Below are 20,208 nucleotides of genomic sequence, written 5' to 3' on the forward strand. Positions count from 1 at the left end.
CCCTTTTTTTTTTTTTTTTTTTTTTTTTGCGTTACGCGGGCCTCTCACTGCTGTGGCCTCTCCCGTTGCGGAGCACAGGCTCCGGACGCGCAGGCTCAGCGGCCATGGCTCACGGGCCCAGCCGCTCCGCGGCATGTGGGATCTTCCCAGACCTGGGCACGAACCCGTGTCCCCTGCATCGGCAGGCGGACTCCCAACCACTGCGCCACCAGGAAAGCCCTCACCCATTTTTATTCCTCTTAGAATTTATACGCTGACTTCACAAGTCTAAGAATGATTGGTCTGGCTACTTGCACTGCATGATCTTCTGGGGACAGAAAGCCCCATCTGTGCCTCTGACACCTCCCCTGTCAATCAACAGAACTCTATCAGGGCTTCCCTAATGGCTCCTGCAGCAGTGGGCAATGCGGCCGCTCATTACTAGTCGTACTATCACCATGGGGCTAGTGTGAACAAATGTTTATTTGGCTCCAGTAAATGAGCCAACCCCACCATTAGACACTGTCCACAAAGGTGCAGTGAGAGGAAGCCATTTATAGAAAGAGAAGCTTATTTTGCTGAAGCCTGTAAAATGAAGTGGTTAAAGCTTCTGCAGCAAAACCCACCATGGCTGACAGCCTCATTTGAAGGAGCGGCTTCTTCAGAGGAGAGGGAGGGAAATCACACCCATGCTTCAAAATGGGAAGACAGATGCCTAGGAAGAAATCTCCCTCTGTGATTCTCCTTTACCTTTCCTGCTCTCTCAAGAGGGTACAGCCACGCTGCTGGGATGCCCACTGTGTGGGACAAGGTTACAATGCAGCTTTGGGGGTGCTGTTCCACTGAGTTCTCAAGTGCTCACGGTAGGTCAGGCACTGTTCTAAGTGCTTTGCATAATCCACGTGTACTTAATCCTCATGTGGAAGGGGATACCCTTAGTATCCTCATTTTTCATTTGGGGAAATAGGCTCAGAGAAGTCAAGAAACATGCCCAAGGTCCCACAGCTAAACTGTGAGGGAACAGGAATCTGAAAACAGGCCGACTGGCTCCGCAGCACACAGTCTTAAACTCTAGACTGTATTTCAGATGATGGTTAACAATAATAAGCAACATTATTTATAAAGTGTCCTCCTTCCAATAAACAAAACACCTTCAAATGTGTTGTCTTGTTTATCCATAGTGTAGTATTTCTCTAATCTGGAAAAGTGGGGTCACAATACCTCAAATTACCTCCTTTTATGCTTAACAAAGGACTAGGTAGTGAAATCTGGGACAAAACAAGGAAGAAATTAATCTTGTGAGAGCATGTAGCTTCTGAGAGTTGGGGAGGGCACACTATTTGTGGTTGAAGAGCTTCCTTACTTCAGCCTTCTTGGTTTACCTGACTGTCTACGTATATAATTCCGGAAAACACAGCAGATTCCTCTCCTGGGCTCAGGAACAACATTCTCACCAGATTTTTTAAAAGCCTCCCCAGGCGCAAGTACATATGGGTTTCTTGATGAATTCAGTTCCGCTTCAAGTCCTTCTATAGTTTCCTAAACCTAAACTGAAGCCGAATTCGTCCCTATTCCCTTCCTCGTATCCCCTAAAGGCAATCCTCCTATCAGTGTTAAACAGAAATTCAGATGCAGGGGAAACCAGGGAGGCAGTAAGATTTGGAACAATTACATGCCTGAATTTTTTTTTTCTACTCTTATTCTGCAGGATATTTTTTTCCTTCTCTCAGTCTATAGCTTTTTACTTCTATAAAGCTGTTGACACTTGATAAAGCCAGTCACAGGAAACAATGCACATCTTTTTAATGTCCTTCAGTCTTGCTGAGGAAATGAATGATGCTTCTGGAAGCGACAGCAAGGTACTCTTCCTGCAAGCCCCTTCTCACTCTCCAATCTAGATGGGAAGACCCCGCAGTCTTGCAAATGTCTAACAGAGGCAGAAAAAAGTTTTTAAAATTATTTGAAGAATCCTCCAAATGGTACAATTCTTGGCATTAAGAAGACAAGGTAATAAAAGAAAAAGGAGGCTCCTGCAATGGGCTGCATATCCAAGAAAGGGCTCTGTTGACTCCTAATGGCTGAGAACCCTCCCTAGGCAGGGCAGGGATTGAAGAAATGCACAACTGAGGACAAATTCTGATGAAGGAAATACTGTCTGTATCATAAAGAGGCCAAAAAATCGCATTTCTTGGCTAATCTGGATGCCTGGGGGGTAGAGTCACAACAGTGTGCATATCACCCCCTTGAAAGCACAACTCAAGCTTCTTAGGCCTCAGGTCAGGAGCAGGAGAATCCATTCTGGACACAATTCCAGAAAGACAAGCCTGGCTAATGTTTTCCTTTTTCAACTGATCAAATTGAGTTTTTGAAAATCATATTGTAGAAGAATATGTATTAACCTGAAAAACGATTCACAATAATTGTTTAAACAAAGAGTCATGGGCTTCCCTGGTGGCGCAGTGGTTGAGAGTCCGCCTGCCGATGCAGGGGACAAGGGTTTGTGCCCTGGTCCAGGAAGCAGAGCAGCTGGGCCCGTGAGCCATGGCCGTTGAGCCTGCGCATCCGGAGCCTGTGCTCCGCAACGGGAGAGGCCACAACAGTCAGAGGCCCACGTACCGCAAAAAGAAAAAAAAAGTCATTTCCTCCAAGAGCCCTTTCCTAAAACAGAATCCAACTCATTGGTTCAAAAGAATTTAATGAAGGTACTCTTAACAAAGGTGTAAGCAGAATACGGTATTTGTTTTTCTCTTTCTGACTTACTTCACTCTGTATGACAGACTCTAGGTCCATCCACCTCACTACAAATAACTCAATTTCGTTTCTTTTCATGGCTGAGTAATATTCCATTGTATATATGTGCCACATCTTCTTTATCCATTCATCCAATGATGGACACTTAGGTTGCTTCCATGTCCTGGCTATTGTAAATAGAGCTGCAATGAACATTTTGGTACATGACTCTTTTTGAATTATGGTTTTCTCAGGGTATATGCCCAGTAGTGGGATTGCTGGCTTGTATGGTAGTTCTATTTTTAGTTTTTTAAGGAAGCTCCATACTGGAATCTAAAAAAAAAATGGTCATGAAGAACCTACGGGCAAGACGGGAATAAAGACACAGACCTACTAGAGGATAGACTTGAGGTTACGGGGAGGGGGAAGGGTAAGCTGGGACAAAGTGAGAGAGTGGCATGGACATATATACACTACCAAACGTAAAATAGATAGCTAGTGGGAAGCAGCCGCATAGCACAGGGAGATCAGCTCGGTGCTTTGTGGCCACCTGGAGGGGTGGGATTGGGAGGGTGGGAGGGAGGGAAACGCAGGATGGAGGAGGTGTGGGGACATGTATAACTGATTCATTTTGTTATAACGCAGAAACTAACACACCATTGTAAAGCAACTATACTCCAATAAAGATGTTAAAAAAAAAAAGGTGTAAGCAGAATAAAAAGAGACAAGGCCATTGGGGCACCCACGAGCTAGCAACAGTGGGAACCTATTACCACTAGGAGCCTTGAAGGGACAAGGGGAGGAAATGGAATTTTTGGAGCCTGATGAGAGCTGGAGCCAGAGAGGCGCCGCAAGCAGATAATACATCCCAAGTCAGGCAAGGGATTCCCTCTCCTCCCACTCACCAATCTCCTGCTTGTTGAACTCAATCAGAAAGCAGGCTGCAGAGAAGCCAACATAATACATTTTGTAGATATGCAGAGAGCAGGGCAAAGAAGGATGGGGGGGTACATAAAGAGAATAATCAACATCACCAACCCACAGTAGCACCCCAGTCACTTCTTATCACATTATCTTGTTTCTTTTAATTGCACTTATCATTACCTCATGTTTTATTTTTATTTCTTTTTTCCCCTCCCCCCCACCATTAGAATGTAAGCTCCTTGAAATTAAGGATTTTGTGTCTCCAAAACTATATTCTCACATGGAGTGCTGGAGCCCAGGAGGAGTGAGGAAGGCATCCTCTTTGTGGGGGGTGGAGAGTATGTCCCAGCACAGGTTCTCAGAATCTGTGTGGGGTTAGGAGGGCATCTGTATTGGGGAGGGAGTAGTGGCAGAGATGCCTCTATGTATGGCCACATACAGAGGGACTGTTCAAATAAGTAAATAAAAAAAGATAATGGGAACTTCACTGTTGGAGAAAGGAGATACAAATATAGAAAGGGAAAAAACTTGAATGAGCCCTGTGGTGATGGATTACAATTGGAAGTATTGGTGTGAACTCATGGTTTTCAAGATAGATAGACAGATAGATGTAGATGTAAATGCATATGCATGTTTGTGTTGTGTGTGGGAGTGTGTGGGTATATATTCCCAACTGCAACCCTGAGTTCCAGTATCCTTGGAATAGGGATATCCTAATAGCAATGAGTACACTTGGCACTCAAATCTTGGTTTCTAAATACCAATTTCCACTAAATGGGACTTGGACTCCTTAGAGAAATGACTCATTCCAGGCCTGGGCAGGAAAAGTACAAGATGAGCCTGGAACATCTTTTGCCAGAAAAGAATGATCAAAGAATGATGAGAACATGTCAAAAGAACACAGAAGTAGGTAGGAAGAGCTTCTACTAGCAAAACTGGGACTATTTGAGCATCAAAATAAATGATAAGCATGAATTTAACCCACTGAATAACAGAGGAAACCATAAGCCCATAAATTAATTGAATGTTTGATAAAGAGTAGGATATTTACATAGACTTACAAATACTAGCCAAATTACAAAAAGATAAAGAGTGATATTGGGGCTTCCCTGGTGGCGCAGTGGTTGAGAGTCCGCCTGCCGATGCAGGGGACACGGGTTTGTGCCCTGGTCCAGGAAGATCCCACATGCCGCGGAGCGGCTGGGCCCGTGAGCCATGGCCGCTGAGCCTGCGCGTGCAGAGCCTGTGCTCCGCAACGGGAGAGGCCACAACAGTGAGAGGCCCGCGTACCGCAAAAAAAAAAAAAAGAGTGATATTGTACCATGGTTATATGAGATGTTACCACTGGGGAACTTATATGAAAGGTACAGGGACCTCTCTGCACTATTTTTGCAACTTCCTGTGAGTCTTTAATTATTTCAATTTTTCTTTTAACTTTTATTTTTTAAATTAAAAAAACAGTAACTTTACATTGCAGAAGCCTGGCTGACATCACCTTAATCAAGAAGTGAAAATTAACGTCATCCATAATGGGACCAACCAAAATCACGTGCCACCTGATAGGATGCAATGAGAAGAATGCCATGTCACTTCTCTGATTTTCCTGTTGAACATGCAGTCTGAATCCAATCATGGAAAACATTAGACAAACCCAAACTGAGGGCCCAAACTGAGGGACATTCTACAAATTAACTGGACCGTAATCTTCAAAAGTGTCAAGGTTATGAAAATTAAAAAAGGACTTAAGAGACATAACTAAATACATGTGATTCTGAATAGATCCTTTTGCCCTTAAGAAAAGTATTGGGACAATGGGTGATACCTGAGTGGGACCAAGGATTAGATGGTAGTGGTCTAAAAATGTTAATTTCCTGATTTTGATGGTTACGTTGAGAATATGTAGGAGAACACCCTTGTTTGCAGAAAATACAACTAAAAGTATTCCAGTGTGAAAGTTCTCTGTACATAGTTGGAATTTTCTATTAGTTTGTGATTGTTTCAAAAGGAATTTTTTTTTAATTATTAAAAAAATACAACTACATCTCTAGCACCTAGAACAGGCATGGCATTCCAAGGGCTCAGTAAATATTTGTTGAAGGAATTAATGAACTATATAAACAACTACAACAAATACATGCTTAGAAATAAAGACATCCAAATATTAACAGTGGTTTTTTGGAGGTATGGATTTATCATAGGTAATTTGGGTATATTTTTTATTTTATGCTTCTCTGTTTCTTAAATTTTCTGAATCAAGCATGTTTTTATTAATTGTTAAATTGGTCAGGCTGCTAACTAGCTAAGAATAATATTTTAGAAGCACCACAGTCTCAACCTTGGGTTTCTGGATTCCAACATTTGATGTTACCAGTTACTTGGACCAGACCCTTGGAAACTGCTTCAGTCCACCCAAGTACCTAGAATACCAATACTATAGGTTAATTATTACTGGGATATATAACTTCCTGGTGTCTAGAATATTCTTGCCCATTACTCAGGGCTCCCTCCTTCCCAGAATCATGTCCTGAGTCATAGAATCGGTCATCAGCAGTTCAGTGAATGTGTAATCATAATAAGGGGTTTGGAGAGTTTTGTGGGATGTTTAATTCACGTTAGGGAAAGGACTGGAGAATTACTCTGGATCCAGATTTCCAGTGACCAAGACATTCACATCCCTTGGATACTACTGAATAAACATTGGTAAATTCTGATAAAAAGAATCCTTTTTCTGGGCTCTGGGTGGACTGTTATCACATAATGGACATGTTGATTATGTTTCTCTTGTATTGATTATATTTTGGATCCGTGTCTCCATGATGGGATTTGACAGATGTCTTAGTTCCTTTAAAAACTCATTTACATGTCACCTCTTAAAATGAACAACTTCTGCAGTTGGTTGCTGTGCATAGTATGCAGATTTAATTAACATTTAAATTTTATATTTTAATAGGTAATATATGCCAATAGTCAAAATTCAAAAGGTACAATGGGGTGAAAAGCTCTCTCCCATCCCTGTCACCTAACCACCCAGGTCCCCTCCCTAGAGGTAGGGAGATACACATACATACACACATATTTTTCACCCTATTTAATTTTTTTTTTAATTTTTATTTATTTATGGCTGCGTTGGGTCTTTGTTGCTGCGCGCGGGCTTTCTCTAGTTGCCGCGAGCGGGGGCTACTCTTTGTTGTGGTGTGTGGGCTTCTCATTGCAGTGGCTTCTCTTGTTTCAGAGCACGGGCTCTAGGCACGAGGGCTTCAGTAGCTGTGGTGTGCGGGCTCTAGAGCACAGGCTCAGTAGCTGTGGCACACGGGCTTAATTGCTGTGAGGCATGTGGGATCTTCCCAGACCAGGGCTTGAACCCGTGTCCCCTGCATTGACAGGCAGACTCCCAACCACTGCACCACAAGGGAAGCCTACCCTATGTAATATTTTATGTACTGTTCTTCACCTTCCTTTTTTCACCAAGAATCTATCTTGGAGGTAATTTTACATTAGTATATAAAGAGCCTCCTTTTTTTTTTTTTAAGTACACAGTATTCCACTGAATGAACGTACCATTACTTTTTTAACTAGTCTCTAACTAATGGACACTAAGATGGCTTCCAAACTTTCGCTATTACACGATGTTCCATGTACCTAAGTTATTTTGCACATAAGCAACTATATTTTTAGGATGAATTCCTAGTAGTGTGATTGCTAGGTCAAAGGTATATGCATTTTTACTTTTGATAAATATTGATATATTGCCAAATTGTCTCCCTTAGAGCTTGTATGAGAGCTTCACTGAATATTAACAAAGTTTTGGATTTTTCCTATCTGGTTATGAAAAAGGATATGTCAGAGGAGTTTTAAACTATATTTTCCTTACACTGAGTGAGGTTGAGCACCCTTTCATGTTGACTTCCTTTTCTGCATAGTTGGTATAGCCGCGGCTCCTTTTTCTACTGAGTTTATTTGTAGAAGCACTTTATGTTTTAGGAAAATTAGGCTTTTCTGTGATACAAGCTGTAGATATTTTATACCAAATTGGAGTATGTCTTTCGACTTTCATTATGATAGTTTTCGCCTGGAGAGCTCAAACTCTGGAAACTACCTGGGTTTGAATCTTGGCTCTGCCACTCACTAGCTTGAGCAAGTTACTTAACCTCTCTGTGACTCAATTCATCAGTAAAGTGGTGATATTAATAGTACCTGCCTCACAGGGTTGCTGTAATTAAAAGAACAATATATGGAAAGGGCTTAGAAAATAGGTGGCACATGACAAGGACTATAAAAAGTATTGTGGTTTTTTTAATGTAGTCAAAGTTAATGCTGATTAATTTTAGGTGCCGTTTCAAAGAAAAACATATTTGCCTTGGCTTCAAATTCTGGAGATAAAGTGAAAAAAAGAAATTATTCTCACTTTTGATAAGTAATATGCACTATTTACATATCAAGCCATCCACATAATAAAGGGTGCCCAGTCCATGGGAGTGTAGACCAAGCAGTGAGGTGCTTTATGGTCACTGCATTTACTCCTCACAACCACTCTCTTCAATAAGCAAGGTCCCACTGTAGAGCACAGGAAACTGTATTCAATATCCTGTGATAGGCCATAATGGAAAGGAATATGAAAAAGAATATATATATGTCTAACTGAATTACTCTGCTGTAGAGCAGAAATTAACACAACATTGTAAATCAACTACACTTCAATAAAATAAATTTAAATACATATATTTAAATATTATATATATATTTGGGGAAAAAACCCGCTTCAGCAGGTATCATTATCCTCATTTTACCTATGAGGAAATTGAGGTTCAGAGGTGCCAAAAGATTTGCCCAAGGTCAAGCTTCCTTTGTGCATTGATTTGCAAATATTCTTTAATCCTTTCTCTTGGCCTGCCTGCTGCAGGTCCCCAAGGCATATCCTGTGCCTATACCCGGTTCCCTCAGTGAACACTCAAGAGACCCCTCTGGCTGGCTGTTTCCCATTCATTCACTCAGCAAGCCCCAAGCCAACTCCTTCTGACTTCCTCCCGTGACCCTGGCTCTTCAGCTTGGAATCCCTTTTGACTCCTGACACAGTGTTCATCAAGTCTTACAGGTTCTCCCTCCTCTGAAATGTCTCGACTCTACCCTTCCCTTCCATCCCAGCTGCCACCACTATGTTTCAACCCTGACTATCTTTTGCAGGGACGGTAGCTGCACTAAGCTTCTAAGAAAGCTTCCAGCTGCCTTCCACAATATTTCCTCTCTAGTTTCTTCTACAGTGCTGCCCAGGTGATTTCCCTAAACCACAGCTCTAGTCTTATCACTCCCCAACTCTCAAACCTTCAGAGGCTCCCTCTGCCAGCTCCTTACCCTTGACATTTGACCCAACCTATTCTGCCAGTTTTGCTTCCAAGACTCCCTACCCATCCAGCCAAAACGAATGCTTCACTACTCCATGAACAGGCTTCCAGTCAGCTTGTTTGTTCAGCTTAGGATTTCTCTCTCTGCTCTCTCTTCCAGGCAGCTCAAGCTTCAAGAAGCTGTCCTTTATTCTGACTATACTCACTTCCCTCCTTACCCTCATGACCTCTTCCCACTCCACACCCTTTCTTATACAAAATCCTTTAGAGGCGGAATCCTACTTTCCTTGTTATTTACTGGAATGCTTTCACACACAGGTACAACTGATAAACCCCACAACCTATTTTCTAATGGGTCTAGCCACTCACAGGGCCCTGGGTTAACAGGGCACATGGTGCGCCAGGCCTGCTCGTGGCAACAACCAAGCCTGGCCCATTTGAACCCAGCTCTCCTCACAGAACTGTGACTTCTGCATAGAGAACAGACCTGTGGTTGCCAAGGGGAAGGTGGGTGAGGGAGGGAATGGAGTGGGAGGTTGGGGTTAGCAGAGTATAAATAGAATGGATAAACAACAAGGTCCTACTGCATAGCACAGGGCACTATAGACAATATCCCATAATAAAGAATAATGGAAAAGGACAGGAAAAAGAATATATATATATATATATATATATGTATAACTGAATCACTTTGCTGTATACCAGAAACTAATACCTTGTAAATGAACTATACTTCAACAAAAATAAAAATAAACCAGATCTAGATTTAAAAAAAAAAAAGCAAACTGTCACTTCTGGTCAAGAGCCCTTCACAGGCTTACATTTTTCTTTTAGATCTGACAGCTGTCAACTGATACCTAGAACAGGCACAGCACAAAGAGACCATTCTGGAAGTATTAGTGGTATGAACAAAACTTTGCACTGGCGAGAACATCAGAACGTTAGATCAACTTCCTTGTTTCAACAGAAGAAATCAAGGCACAGAGGCTTCCCTGGTGGCGCAGTGGTTGAGAATCTGCCTGCCAATGCAGGGGACACGGGTTCGAGCCCTGGTCTGGGAAGATCCCACATGCCGCGGAGCAACTAGGCCCATGAGCTAAAACTACTGAGCCTGCGCGTCTGGAGCTTGTGCTCCGCCAACAAGAGAGGCCGCGACAGTAACAGGCCCACGCACCGCGATGAAGAGTGGCCCCCGCTCGCCGCAACTAGGGAAAGACCCAACACAGCCAAAAATAAATAAATAAATAAAAATTTTTTTTAAAAAATCAAGGCACAGAAAGGGAAGAGACTCGCCCTAGGTCACACAGCAAGAAGGAACCAGAACTAGATCTAGAACTAACGCCTCCTGACTGAAGTTCAGAGCATGCTCCTCTGCACCTTGGAGCCACGCAGATCTAGGGTGGGCAGCCTCAGCTACCAGAGGTCACAACCAAACACGTCACCACCAGTTCAACACGCGTTGCTCTTTCCTCACACTCATCTCAGAGCCTCCTTCGACCTTTCCACAACACAATCTTTCCTCGTCTCTAAGTAACAGTTTTAAAGGTAGGGATCTTCAGCGGCGAGAGGGCTTCCCTGTCAACCGGGTTGGACACAGAAAATACCCGGTGCTGGGTGGGGTTCCCACCGCTAGAGAAGTAGCCTCGGAGCTCCCGGGGTCCGAACTCAGCCTCCGGCCCCGCCCCGGCCCTGCCCTCAAGCGCGCCCGGCCCCGCCCCAAACGCGCAAAGCCCAATCAAGCCTGCAGCCGACTCGCTGCATCGTCACCAGGCCTGGGCGGAGCCGAACTCCCAATCCCTTCCCCCTCCCTAAGATCCGCCCCATTGGCGTAGACAGTCAGAAAACGCGTCCACTGAGAAGGAAGGGGTGGCCGCCATGGCCCTATCCGCTGAGACAACGCGAGAACGGACACAACTAACTGGCAGATTCTAGACCTCGGTGTTTCCGCGTCCTTCTACGCTTCGCTCCCACTCTTGCCGATCCTGCGCCCGAGGGAGAGCCGGAAAGGCCCCTCTGATCAAGTAAGTCTACGCTGACTGTTGGCGTTGGTCCAGGGGCGGCTGCTGCTACCCCGACAGAGCTCGGGGTGGGATGGGGGTCGGGGGAAGGCCCGAGAAAGGGGCGGGGAGGAGCCGAGCACGTGGAACGCCGGCACGACCCTGGCGTGGGTGGCTGGTTGGGCCGGCGAGCTCCGGCTGTGAGGGAGGAATCGGTGGGCGGGTGGAGCTCGCGCGTCTTGTCGGATCTGCCGCCGTAAAGACGGGGGGAGGGGGACCCCGAGTGTCACCTCTCCGTGTCCGCCCTGAAGGAGCGTTTTTCTAAATCCTGATGTGAAGTTGCCACCCAACACCTGCCAGTGGCTGAACTGCGGGCCCTTGGTGGCGGCTTACCTGAAAGTTGAGGTTGAGGTTGATTTTTTCAAACAGGTCAGCATAACAGCTAACGCAAGCGCCTCGTGAGTGCTTAGGCACTGCCACCTGCTTTTCAGGCATTAACTAAACTTTCCATACACCAGCCCAGTGAGGTAGGTGGTAGTGTAATACCTCCGTCAGACGCAGAAGAGCCCTAGTGAGGTTGTTGCTTACCCGAGGTAACTCGCGAACTAGTAAAGTGACGGAGCCGTGGGATGAAGCCAAGCTTCCCGAGGTAACCTCCACACCGAGTTACGGTAGCGACAAAGCCACGCCGTCCACTCTAGCGCTCGCCGTGTCCAGGAAGCCTCGTCGTCTCCCCAGTTATCCTTAGAAACCATGACACCCCGTCCCCCTGGACGGGCGTGGTGTGGTCCACAGACCTTGGCAGACGCAGAAACAGCCCAAAGGAAAGAAGACTGAGGCCACCGCTTCCTGGAGGAAACAAAAGTCCAGAGCCCCACACTCCAGTTTTAAATAACGGTGGAGATTGTAGTTGAGGTGGTGTCCTGGGGCCGGACCAGCAGGGGTGGAATGCCGTTTCCCCCACGCAGTGTATCTTTCGGGGCACCATGCTTGGCCCTTTAAGCTTCCGTTTCCTCATTTGTGAGGTAGAGTTTTAAATAAACGCCGACGCAGGGTGGCCACGGCAAGCCCCCTGTGGAGGCCATTTTGCGTAGGGCTTTTCAAACCAGTGGCGTTACCGTTTTCCACGCTGCAGTCCAGTATCCTTTATAATCCCCATGAACCTGTCGCTGGATATTTAGGATGTGCCTCACTCATAAATGGTATAGTACTGCTGTAGTAGAAAATCTTTTTTTGTTTGGGGGATATAATTCATATACCATAAAATTCTCCGTTTAACAGTGTACGTACGGTTTGGCAGGTTTTGTAGAATATTCGCAAGGTCGTGCGACCATCTTATTCCAGAACATTTTCATCACCCCAAAAATAAGCACTGTGGCCCCGGCGCGGCCTAGGCCGAGGCATTGTTAGGCTCCAGGCCCGGGGCCACGGGCCACGTGCTCGGCAGGATGTTGAGGCGGCTGCTCGGGTGCAAGCAGTGGAGCCTGCGCTCCGTGCTGAATTTCGGCTGTGGGCCGCAGCCGAGACCGGGCCCACCTCTCACAGAGGCCGGGAGGGAGGCTGCCCGCCACCCCACCAGCCTGAGGCCCCCAGGCCGGGCCTTTTCTGGGTGGCACCGGCAGAACTTGGCGGCCAGGCCCAGAAGAGCGTCTTGTGGGAGGGGAAGGAAGCGGTACCCGGAAACTGGGCCGCTCAAACCGGAAGCAGTTTGGAGAGCTGTGCCAAGTCTTCGGCGCGCCTGCGCAAAAAACTGCCCGGCTGGGAGGCAGACCCGACTCTCCTGCGAGAGGGTCTCCGCAGAGACCCCAGATTTGAACAAGGACCGGAAAAACCGCTAGGGAGTATGCCGAACTTAAGGATTATCGGTGTGCCACCACAGTTGAGACTTGCGGCCGAAGGAACCATTGTAGAAATGAAACGGGATGACCTCACAGCGACATCAGCATCAAGGAATGGAGAAGCTAAGCAGCTACCTGAAGTAGAAAGGACAAGTCAGCACACCCATCCGCTGGACCTGTTATTTCATGGCAAACCCACTTACAGAGAGCTACCCTGGATGCTGTGCAAACAACGCTCATCTGGAGGAAACTGCTGACAGTTTTGAAAAGCAGAAAGTAAAGGATATAAAGACTGTATTTTCAGAATTTATCACTACTGAAATGCTATTTCAGAGCAAAGCTTCAGAGGTATACACTGGTGCCTACCAAAATATACAAAAGATTGATGAGATTTGAGGTTTTCAGAAGCTCTAGGTATTCACCCGATTATCCATCTCACTTGTATATTGTAAGAGCAAATTCAGAGTTGCCTTTTCAGAGATTTTTTTAGCTAAGTGTTTGCAACAGGACAGGTGTCCACTTGTGGACTAAGAGGGGATCAGCAAGAAGAAGATGAATTAGACATTACAGAAGAAGAAAATTAATTTTCCTCAGTACATGTCTCATTTCCATTTTTATCTTAATATGACTCAGAATTCAGGATTGCTGAATTATAAAACTTTATTCTGGCTTGCTATGCTAAACATCAAAATGGAATGCTACTGAAAATAGGGGAGAAAAATGGAAGGATATGTATGCTGATCCAAAATGAAGGTTTTAAAAAATATTACACAGCCAGTCATTTCAACTTCCTACCTAGTGATATATGATCTTTTTGTATAACTCCCACACTTTTTTTTTAAGATTATGGGTTTCAAAGTATTTCATATTAATGTACTGTACCTGCTTCGGAGTCCTATAGTAAAGTAGATATCAAAAACCAAAAGATCTACCAATTCCATTTAGCTTCTTTTAGACTGACTCTGCAAAAGGATCCTATCTAGTCATTTTGATTAAATATAAATTCTATCCCATGAAACTTTAAATAAAAACACAAGTTTTCTTTTCTTGAAAAAACTTTTACTGAAACATGAAGTTTCATCATTTGATCTGTAAATTTACCTTTCAACAAGTGTATAATCAAACAGAATAAAGGAAATATGACACCAATATATCCATGTTTTACAAATGAACAAAGCATAAATTTTAGTTTAGAGTCACATTCAACTTGATTCTGGCTTTAAAACAAAACTGCTGTCATACTCATAGAGTACAGACTTGTGGTTGCCGGGGGGAGGGGCGGGGGGAGGTTGGGGTTAGCAGGTGTAAGCTGTCATATATAGAATGGATGGATAAACAACAAGATCCTACTGTATAGCACGGAGAAGTATATTCAGTATCCTATGATAAACCATAATTGAAAGGATATTTAAAAAAGAATATATATGTATAACTGAATCATTTTGCTGTATGGCAGAAATTAACACGTTATAAATCAACTATACTTCAATTTAAAAAAATTTTTTTAAACTGTTGTCATACTAAAGTACTATAAATGGTACTACAGCCTTTGGAAAGCTAGTAATCTGGTGGAATGTTTTGTAGAAAAACATAAACTAGAACACATGGAACACCATACATCATTTAAAATTCTATAAAAATTTTTCTAAGCTGCCACCTAGATAATAAAAAGATATAACAGTTATTCTTGGAAACATAAAACAATTTAATCAGAGTCTTTATCAACTCATGTGGGGTAACTGGAAAAAGCAATTATTCATAACAGAAAAGTAGACTTTCGAGAAGCTATAAAAAAAGGACCTGAACCTTTGTACTCCCTGTTCTGTAACCCCTCTTCCCTCAGCACCTGGAAAACCATTTCTCTCTTTCTCCCTCTCTGGGTTTGCCTATTCTGGAGATTTCATATACATCAAATAAATAATACAGTGTGTGGCCTTTTGTGTCCCACTTCTTTTATTTAGCATAGTGTTTTCAAGGTTCATCCACATTGTAGCATGCCTCAGTACCACATTCTTTTTATGGCTGAATAACATTCTGTTGTATGGATGTGCTGTATTTTGTTTATTGAGTCATCAGTTGATGGAAATTTGGATTGTTTACACTTTGGGGCAATTATGAATAATGCTACTATGAATATTACTGTCCAGATTTTTATATGGCCATATGTTTTCATTTCTGCTGGATTTTGCTAGGTCATATGGTAACTCTATGTCGAACCTTTTGAGGAACTGCCAAACTGTTTTCCAAAGTGACTGCAGCGTTTGCGTTCCCACCAGCAGTGTATGAGAGTTCCAATTTCTCCACATTCTCACCAATACTTGTTATTTGTGTTAGTTTTTTTTTTTATTATAACAATCCTGGTAGGTATAAAGTGGTATCTTATTGTGGTTTTTATTTTCATCTACCTATTGACTAGTGATGAGCATCTTTTTGTGTTCTAAGTGGCCATTTGTATATCTTTGAAGAAACGTCTTCAGATTTTTTCCTTATTTTTTAATTGAGTTATTTTTTTCTTGTTGAGTTTATATATTCTGGATACTAGATCCTTATCAAATGTACGATTTAAAAATATTTTCTCCCATTCTGTGGGTTGTCCTTTCACCTTCTTTTTTTTTGAAGTGAATGGTGTTGCTTCTTTTTTTAATTTATTTTATTTTTGGCTGCATTGGGTCTTTGTGGCTGCGCATGGGCTTTTCTCTAGTTGTGGCGAGCGGGGTCTTCGTTGCAGTGCACAGGCTTCTCGTTGCTGTGGCTTCTCTTGTTGCACAGCACGGGCTCTAGGTGTGCGGGCTCAGTAGTTGTGCCTCTCGGGCTTAGTTGCTCCATGGCATGTGGGATCTTCCCGGACCAGGGCTCAAACCCATGTCCCCTGCATTGGCAGGTGGATTCTTAACCACTGCACCACCGGGGAAGCCCCCTTTTCACTTTCTTGATAGTGTGTTTGCACAAAAGTTTTTACTTTTGATGAAGTCTACTTAATCTATTTTTTCTTGTGCTTTGGGTGTCATATTTAAGAAACCATTGCTTATTGAAAGTTCATGATGATTTATACCTTTGTTTTCTTATAAAAGTCTTACAGTTTTAGAGCTTGAATCCATGAGTTAATTTTCATATATGATGTGAAGTAGGGATCGGATTCATTCTTTTGCAGGTGAGTGTCCAGGTGTCCGAGCAGTTGAAAAGATTATTTTTTTCCCCACTGAATGGTCTTGGTCAAAAATCAATTGGCATAGGTATATCGGTTTATTTCTGGACTCTCAGTTCTACTCCATTGATCTATGTTGCTATCCTTGTGCCAGTACCAGTGTCTTGATTACTGTAGCATTGAAATTGGAAAGTGTGAGTCCTCCAACTTTGCTTTTTTTCCAAGATTGTTTTCACTCTTCTGTGTCCCTTGCATTTCCATATGAATTTCAGGATCAGCTTGTCGATTTCTCCAAAGATGGCAGTTGGAATTTTGATAGTGGTTGTGTTAAATCTGTACATCAATTTGTAGACCATGTTAAGTCTTCCAGTCCATGACATGGATGTCTTCCCATTTATGTAGGTCCTCTGTAATTTCTTTCAACAATGTCTTATACTTTCAGTGTACAAGTTATGCACTTATTTGTTAAGTTCATTCCTAAATACTTTATTCTTTTTGATGCTAATGTAATGTCATGCTATTGTATGGTTTTGTATTAATTTCATTTTTAGATTATTCATTGCTAGTGTATAGATGTACAATTGATTTTTTTATACATTATTTATTTATTTATCTTTGGCTTCGTTTGCAGTGTGCGGGCTTCTCATTGCGGTGGCTTCTCATTGTGGAGCACAGGCTCTAGACTCACGGGCTTCAGTAGCTGTGCCACTCAGGCTCAGTAGTTGTGGCTTGCGGGCCCTAGAGCACAGGCTCAGTAGTTGTGGCGCCTGGGCTTAGTTGCTGCGCAGCATGTGGGATCTTCCCAGATCAGGGCTCGAACCTGTGTCCCCTGCATTGTTAGGCGGGTTCTTAATCACTGCGCCACCAGGGAAGCCCTGATTTTTATATATTAATCTTGTATCCTGCAACCTTGCTTAAATCATTTATTAGCTCCAGTAGTTTTTGTGTGTGTGTGTGGATTCTTTAGGATTTTCTGTATGTATAACATCATGTCATCTGCCAATAGAAATAGTTTTACTTCTTCCTTTCCTGTTTGCATGCCTTTTATTTCTTTTTCTTGCCTAATTGCCCCTGGCTAGAACTTCCGGTACAATGTTGAATGGAAATGCTAAGAACAGACATCCTTGTCTTGTTCCTAACCTTAGGAGAAAAGCTTGCAGTCTTTCACTATTATGATGTTAGCTGTGGGGTAGATGCCCTTTACCAAGTTGTGTAAGTTACTTCTGTGCCTAGTTTTTGTCATGACAGGGTATTGGATTTTGTCTGGTGTTTTTTCTGCATCTCTTGAGAAAATCACGTGGAGGTTTTCCCCTCATTTATTCTGTTAATATGGTGTATGGCATTGATTGGTTTTCCTATGTTGAACTTGGGGTAAATCCTACTTGGTCATGGTGTAATACATATTAGCCTTTTTATATGCATCTAGATGTGGTTTGCTAGGATTTGGTTGAGGATCTGTGGCTGTGTCCATAAGGTAGGTTGATCTATAGTTTTCTTGTCTTGTGATACCTCTGTCTGGTTTTGGCAACAGAGGACTACTAGCTTTAGAAAGTGAGTTGGAAAATTGTAGTAAATATCTTGCATATAATTCTTACAACCTTTTGGATTATTTTCTTCATATCTATTCCCAGAAGAAGGCATGTACATTTAAATTACTTGATAATTATTGCTCATTTTCCAAAAAGTTAAATCATGGTTGTTTATTTGTTTGAGATTAACATTGTCTTTCTAGAATAATGGTCTCTTAGAAATTATTCTTCTTTATCCTTCAGGTACTTGAAAGCTTGTGTAAAAGGCAAAGCCAAGCTCAGCCTACCACAACACATTTAATGTCTGTGCCTGGCAGAGTGGCTCCAGAGGAGCTGGGATTCAACATTTCACCCAGAAAATTACAATTGAGCGCTTCCTGTCTCGAGCAGGGTTTCCTAACCTCAGCACTATCTGGGGCTGGATAATTTGCTGTAAGGTGCTGTCCTGTATTGTAGGATGGTTAGCAGCATCCCCGGCTTCTACCCACTAAATGCCATAGCAGCCCACCCTTCCCTGCCGCCAAGTTGTGGCAAACAAAAATGTCCCTGGGCATTGCCAGGTGCCCCCTGGTGGGTGAAACTGCCCTTGGTTGAGAAACACCGATCTAAAAACTGATGGTGCTGACTTCATATTACTGTCCAATGAAATTGTCTCAATTTTGAATTTTAATCTGCTATATATTTGGCTTTGGAGCCACATTTGTCTCACTCTGTTACCATGTGCTGGTGACTTTCAAATCTATATCTTTAGCCTCATTTTCCCTCTGAATTCCCAGACCCCTATTTACAAACATCTTGAGATTGGTTTGTTCAAAATCAGACTTACTGTCTTCATTCCCCAAACAGCTCCTCCTCCTTGTCTCTCAGGTCAGAACACTACCAGTTATTCATTTATCAAGTTTCAGCTGCTCTCTCTCCACCTCTCCCATGAAACTCACCTCCTAAATCTTTATAAATTCAGGGTTCTCTATCCCAAGTATCACTTCCATGTTGGTGGGTTCATGTAACCTGAGTTGCTACAGCAGTCCTTAACTTCCAACTTATTCCCTCCACCGCTGCCTTTCTAAAATGCAGGTTTAGTCATGTTACTCAGCGAACTTACCAAGCACCCAGACCTCAGCATCTGACCCTGCCTGCCTCTCTAGCCTAATCTCCCAGCCCCTGTACTTTAGGCTGTGGCCATACCAAACTGCTTGCAGGTCCCTCACTCTGCCAACCTTGCCTGACAGACTGGGTTCAAACTCACTCTCCCCTCTGGCTCTTGCATTCAGAGCCATCACTCCCTTCTCTCCCACTGCAGTGCCTGCACCTGTGCTTGTGTGAGGCGGTGGTTTAGAAATATTGTCTTTGGCCAAAACCAGCACTCACCATTTATTTCATTATTTACCATGTCCTTCTGATAGTGCAGTGCTCTACTGAGGACAGTGGTGCAAGTGGGCCAATGGCCCTGCCTCCTAATGGGTGATCTGACGCCTTTGACTCGCCGTTAACCTATGCTTTTCCACTATTCATGCATCATTTCATAACTAAAGCAAACTGGAATCATGTACAGAATGTGCAATCTAAATAAGTTTTCTTTTTTTGTAGAGTTGGTTGGTAATAATGATGATCTTATGTCAGTATGGCTTATTTTTCTTACCAGTTTTCTTATCACCATCCATACATACGTATTTCCCTTCCTGTGCATAGTGCCTTTAACCTGTAATGTAACTAATTAATAAATACAACTTTATTCTTTGTCTGAGGCTTAAGATAATTGATCCAAAGGGAAACCTATGCATGTGGTATTCAGGAGCCATTAAAGTGGTTGCTGAGGAAAATGAATAAAATTATTGTATTTTTGGATGGGGATGGGGCAGTGGTAGAATTTCAGAGAAAAGAAATACAGATAGGTGAAAGAGCATACTAGGAACTAGGGAGAGATCATCAACTCGCTTTGGAACATGGTCTGTGAAAGTAGACAGGAGGCAGCCTTTTTATAAGAACTTGATGCTAGGTTAGAGATGAAACGGTGTTTGCAGGTGAGATTGTATTAAGTATAAAATGAAGAGGATCTAGGACAGAACGTTGTTAAACATAGAGTGGGTGACCCAAGAGAAACTAGAGAAGGATGAACTTGACAAGTACGAGGAGAACCAAGAGAAAGATATTCCAGAAACCTAGGGAAGGTGAAGCTTTGTGGTGTCATGTGTTATAGGAATAAGGACTAAAAAGAGACCACTAACTTTGGCAAGTAGGTGATCATTAACCTCAGCAAGAGCATTTTAGCAGAACGGTGAGGATGGAGGAGGCCTGACTACAGTGAGTTGAAGAATGATTGGAAAATAAAGAAGTGGAGTGTGTACATATAGACCATGCTTCCAGAACATTTGTGTTCCTTTTGGGTTGGAAGTGGAGCACATACGAATGAAAAACCTGAGCGTGTTTATATGCTGAGATAAGGAGAGGGGGAGATTGATTAAACATATATGAACACAGATGTCTGCAGAGTTTGAGAAGGAAATGAGATCAACAGCCAGGAGGGATGGGTTTGCCTGGAAAAGGCACAGGGACACCTGTTTCTCCAAGACAAAAAGGAAGATGATAAGAATTAGTAAAGGCAGGCCTTTGTGGAGGGGATGAAAAAGAAGTTGGGGGTATTCGTACTGGTAACATCTCTCTTCTGGGTGAGGTAGGGAGCTATGCTGTCTACTAAGTGTGACTAGGAGGAAGTGGGAAGGGATTTTA

At 43.2% G+C, this 20,208-nt stretch overlaps 2 protein-coding genes and 1 pseudogene across 12 annotated transcripts in view; 2 read left to right on the plus strand and 1 right to left on the minus strand.

Moving 5' to 3' along the window:
• Positions 1-12,411, minus strand: part of DPF3 (double PHD fingers 3) — a 299,208-nt gene extending 286,797 nt beyond the window's left edge. Inside the window, exon 1 of the mRNA XM_027111691.1 lies at positions 11,363-12,411. Within this exon, the coding sequence (XP_026967492.1) occupies positions 11,363-11,406 (44 nt within the window). The 5' untranslated portion in view covers positions 11,407-12,411. The remainder of the gene's footprint in view (positions 1-11,362) is intronic.
• The window catches only part of DCAF4 (DDB1 and CUL4 associated factor 4), a 40,835-nt gene continuing 31,440 nt past the window's right edge, over positions 10,814-20,208 (plus strand). For 4 of the 11 annotated variants that reach the window (XM_027111682.1, XM_027111684.1, XM_027111680.1 and 1 more), the window contains exon 1: positions 10,814-10,993. The gene's annotated coding sequence lies outside the window, so the exon portion shown is untranslated. The remainder of the gene's footprint in view (positions 10,994-20,208) is intronic. The other 7 variants (XM_027111687.1, XM_027111686.1, XM_027111688.1 and 4 more) reach the window with 4 other exon arrangements.
• Positions 12,435-14,078, plus strand: LOC113622940 (protein FAM92A-like; annotated as a pseudogene).

This window comes from Aethalodelphis obliquidens, unplaced genomic scaffold, assembly GCF_003676395.1.
Source record: "Aethalodelphis obliquidens isolate GAN/ISIS:26980383/991018 unplaced genomic scaffold, ASM367639v1 scaffold10, whole genome shotgun sequence".
Classification (NCBI taxonomy): domain Eukaryota; kingdom Metazoa; phylum Chordata; class Mammalia; order Artiodactyla; family Delphinidae; genus Aethalodelphis; species Aethalodelphis obliquidens.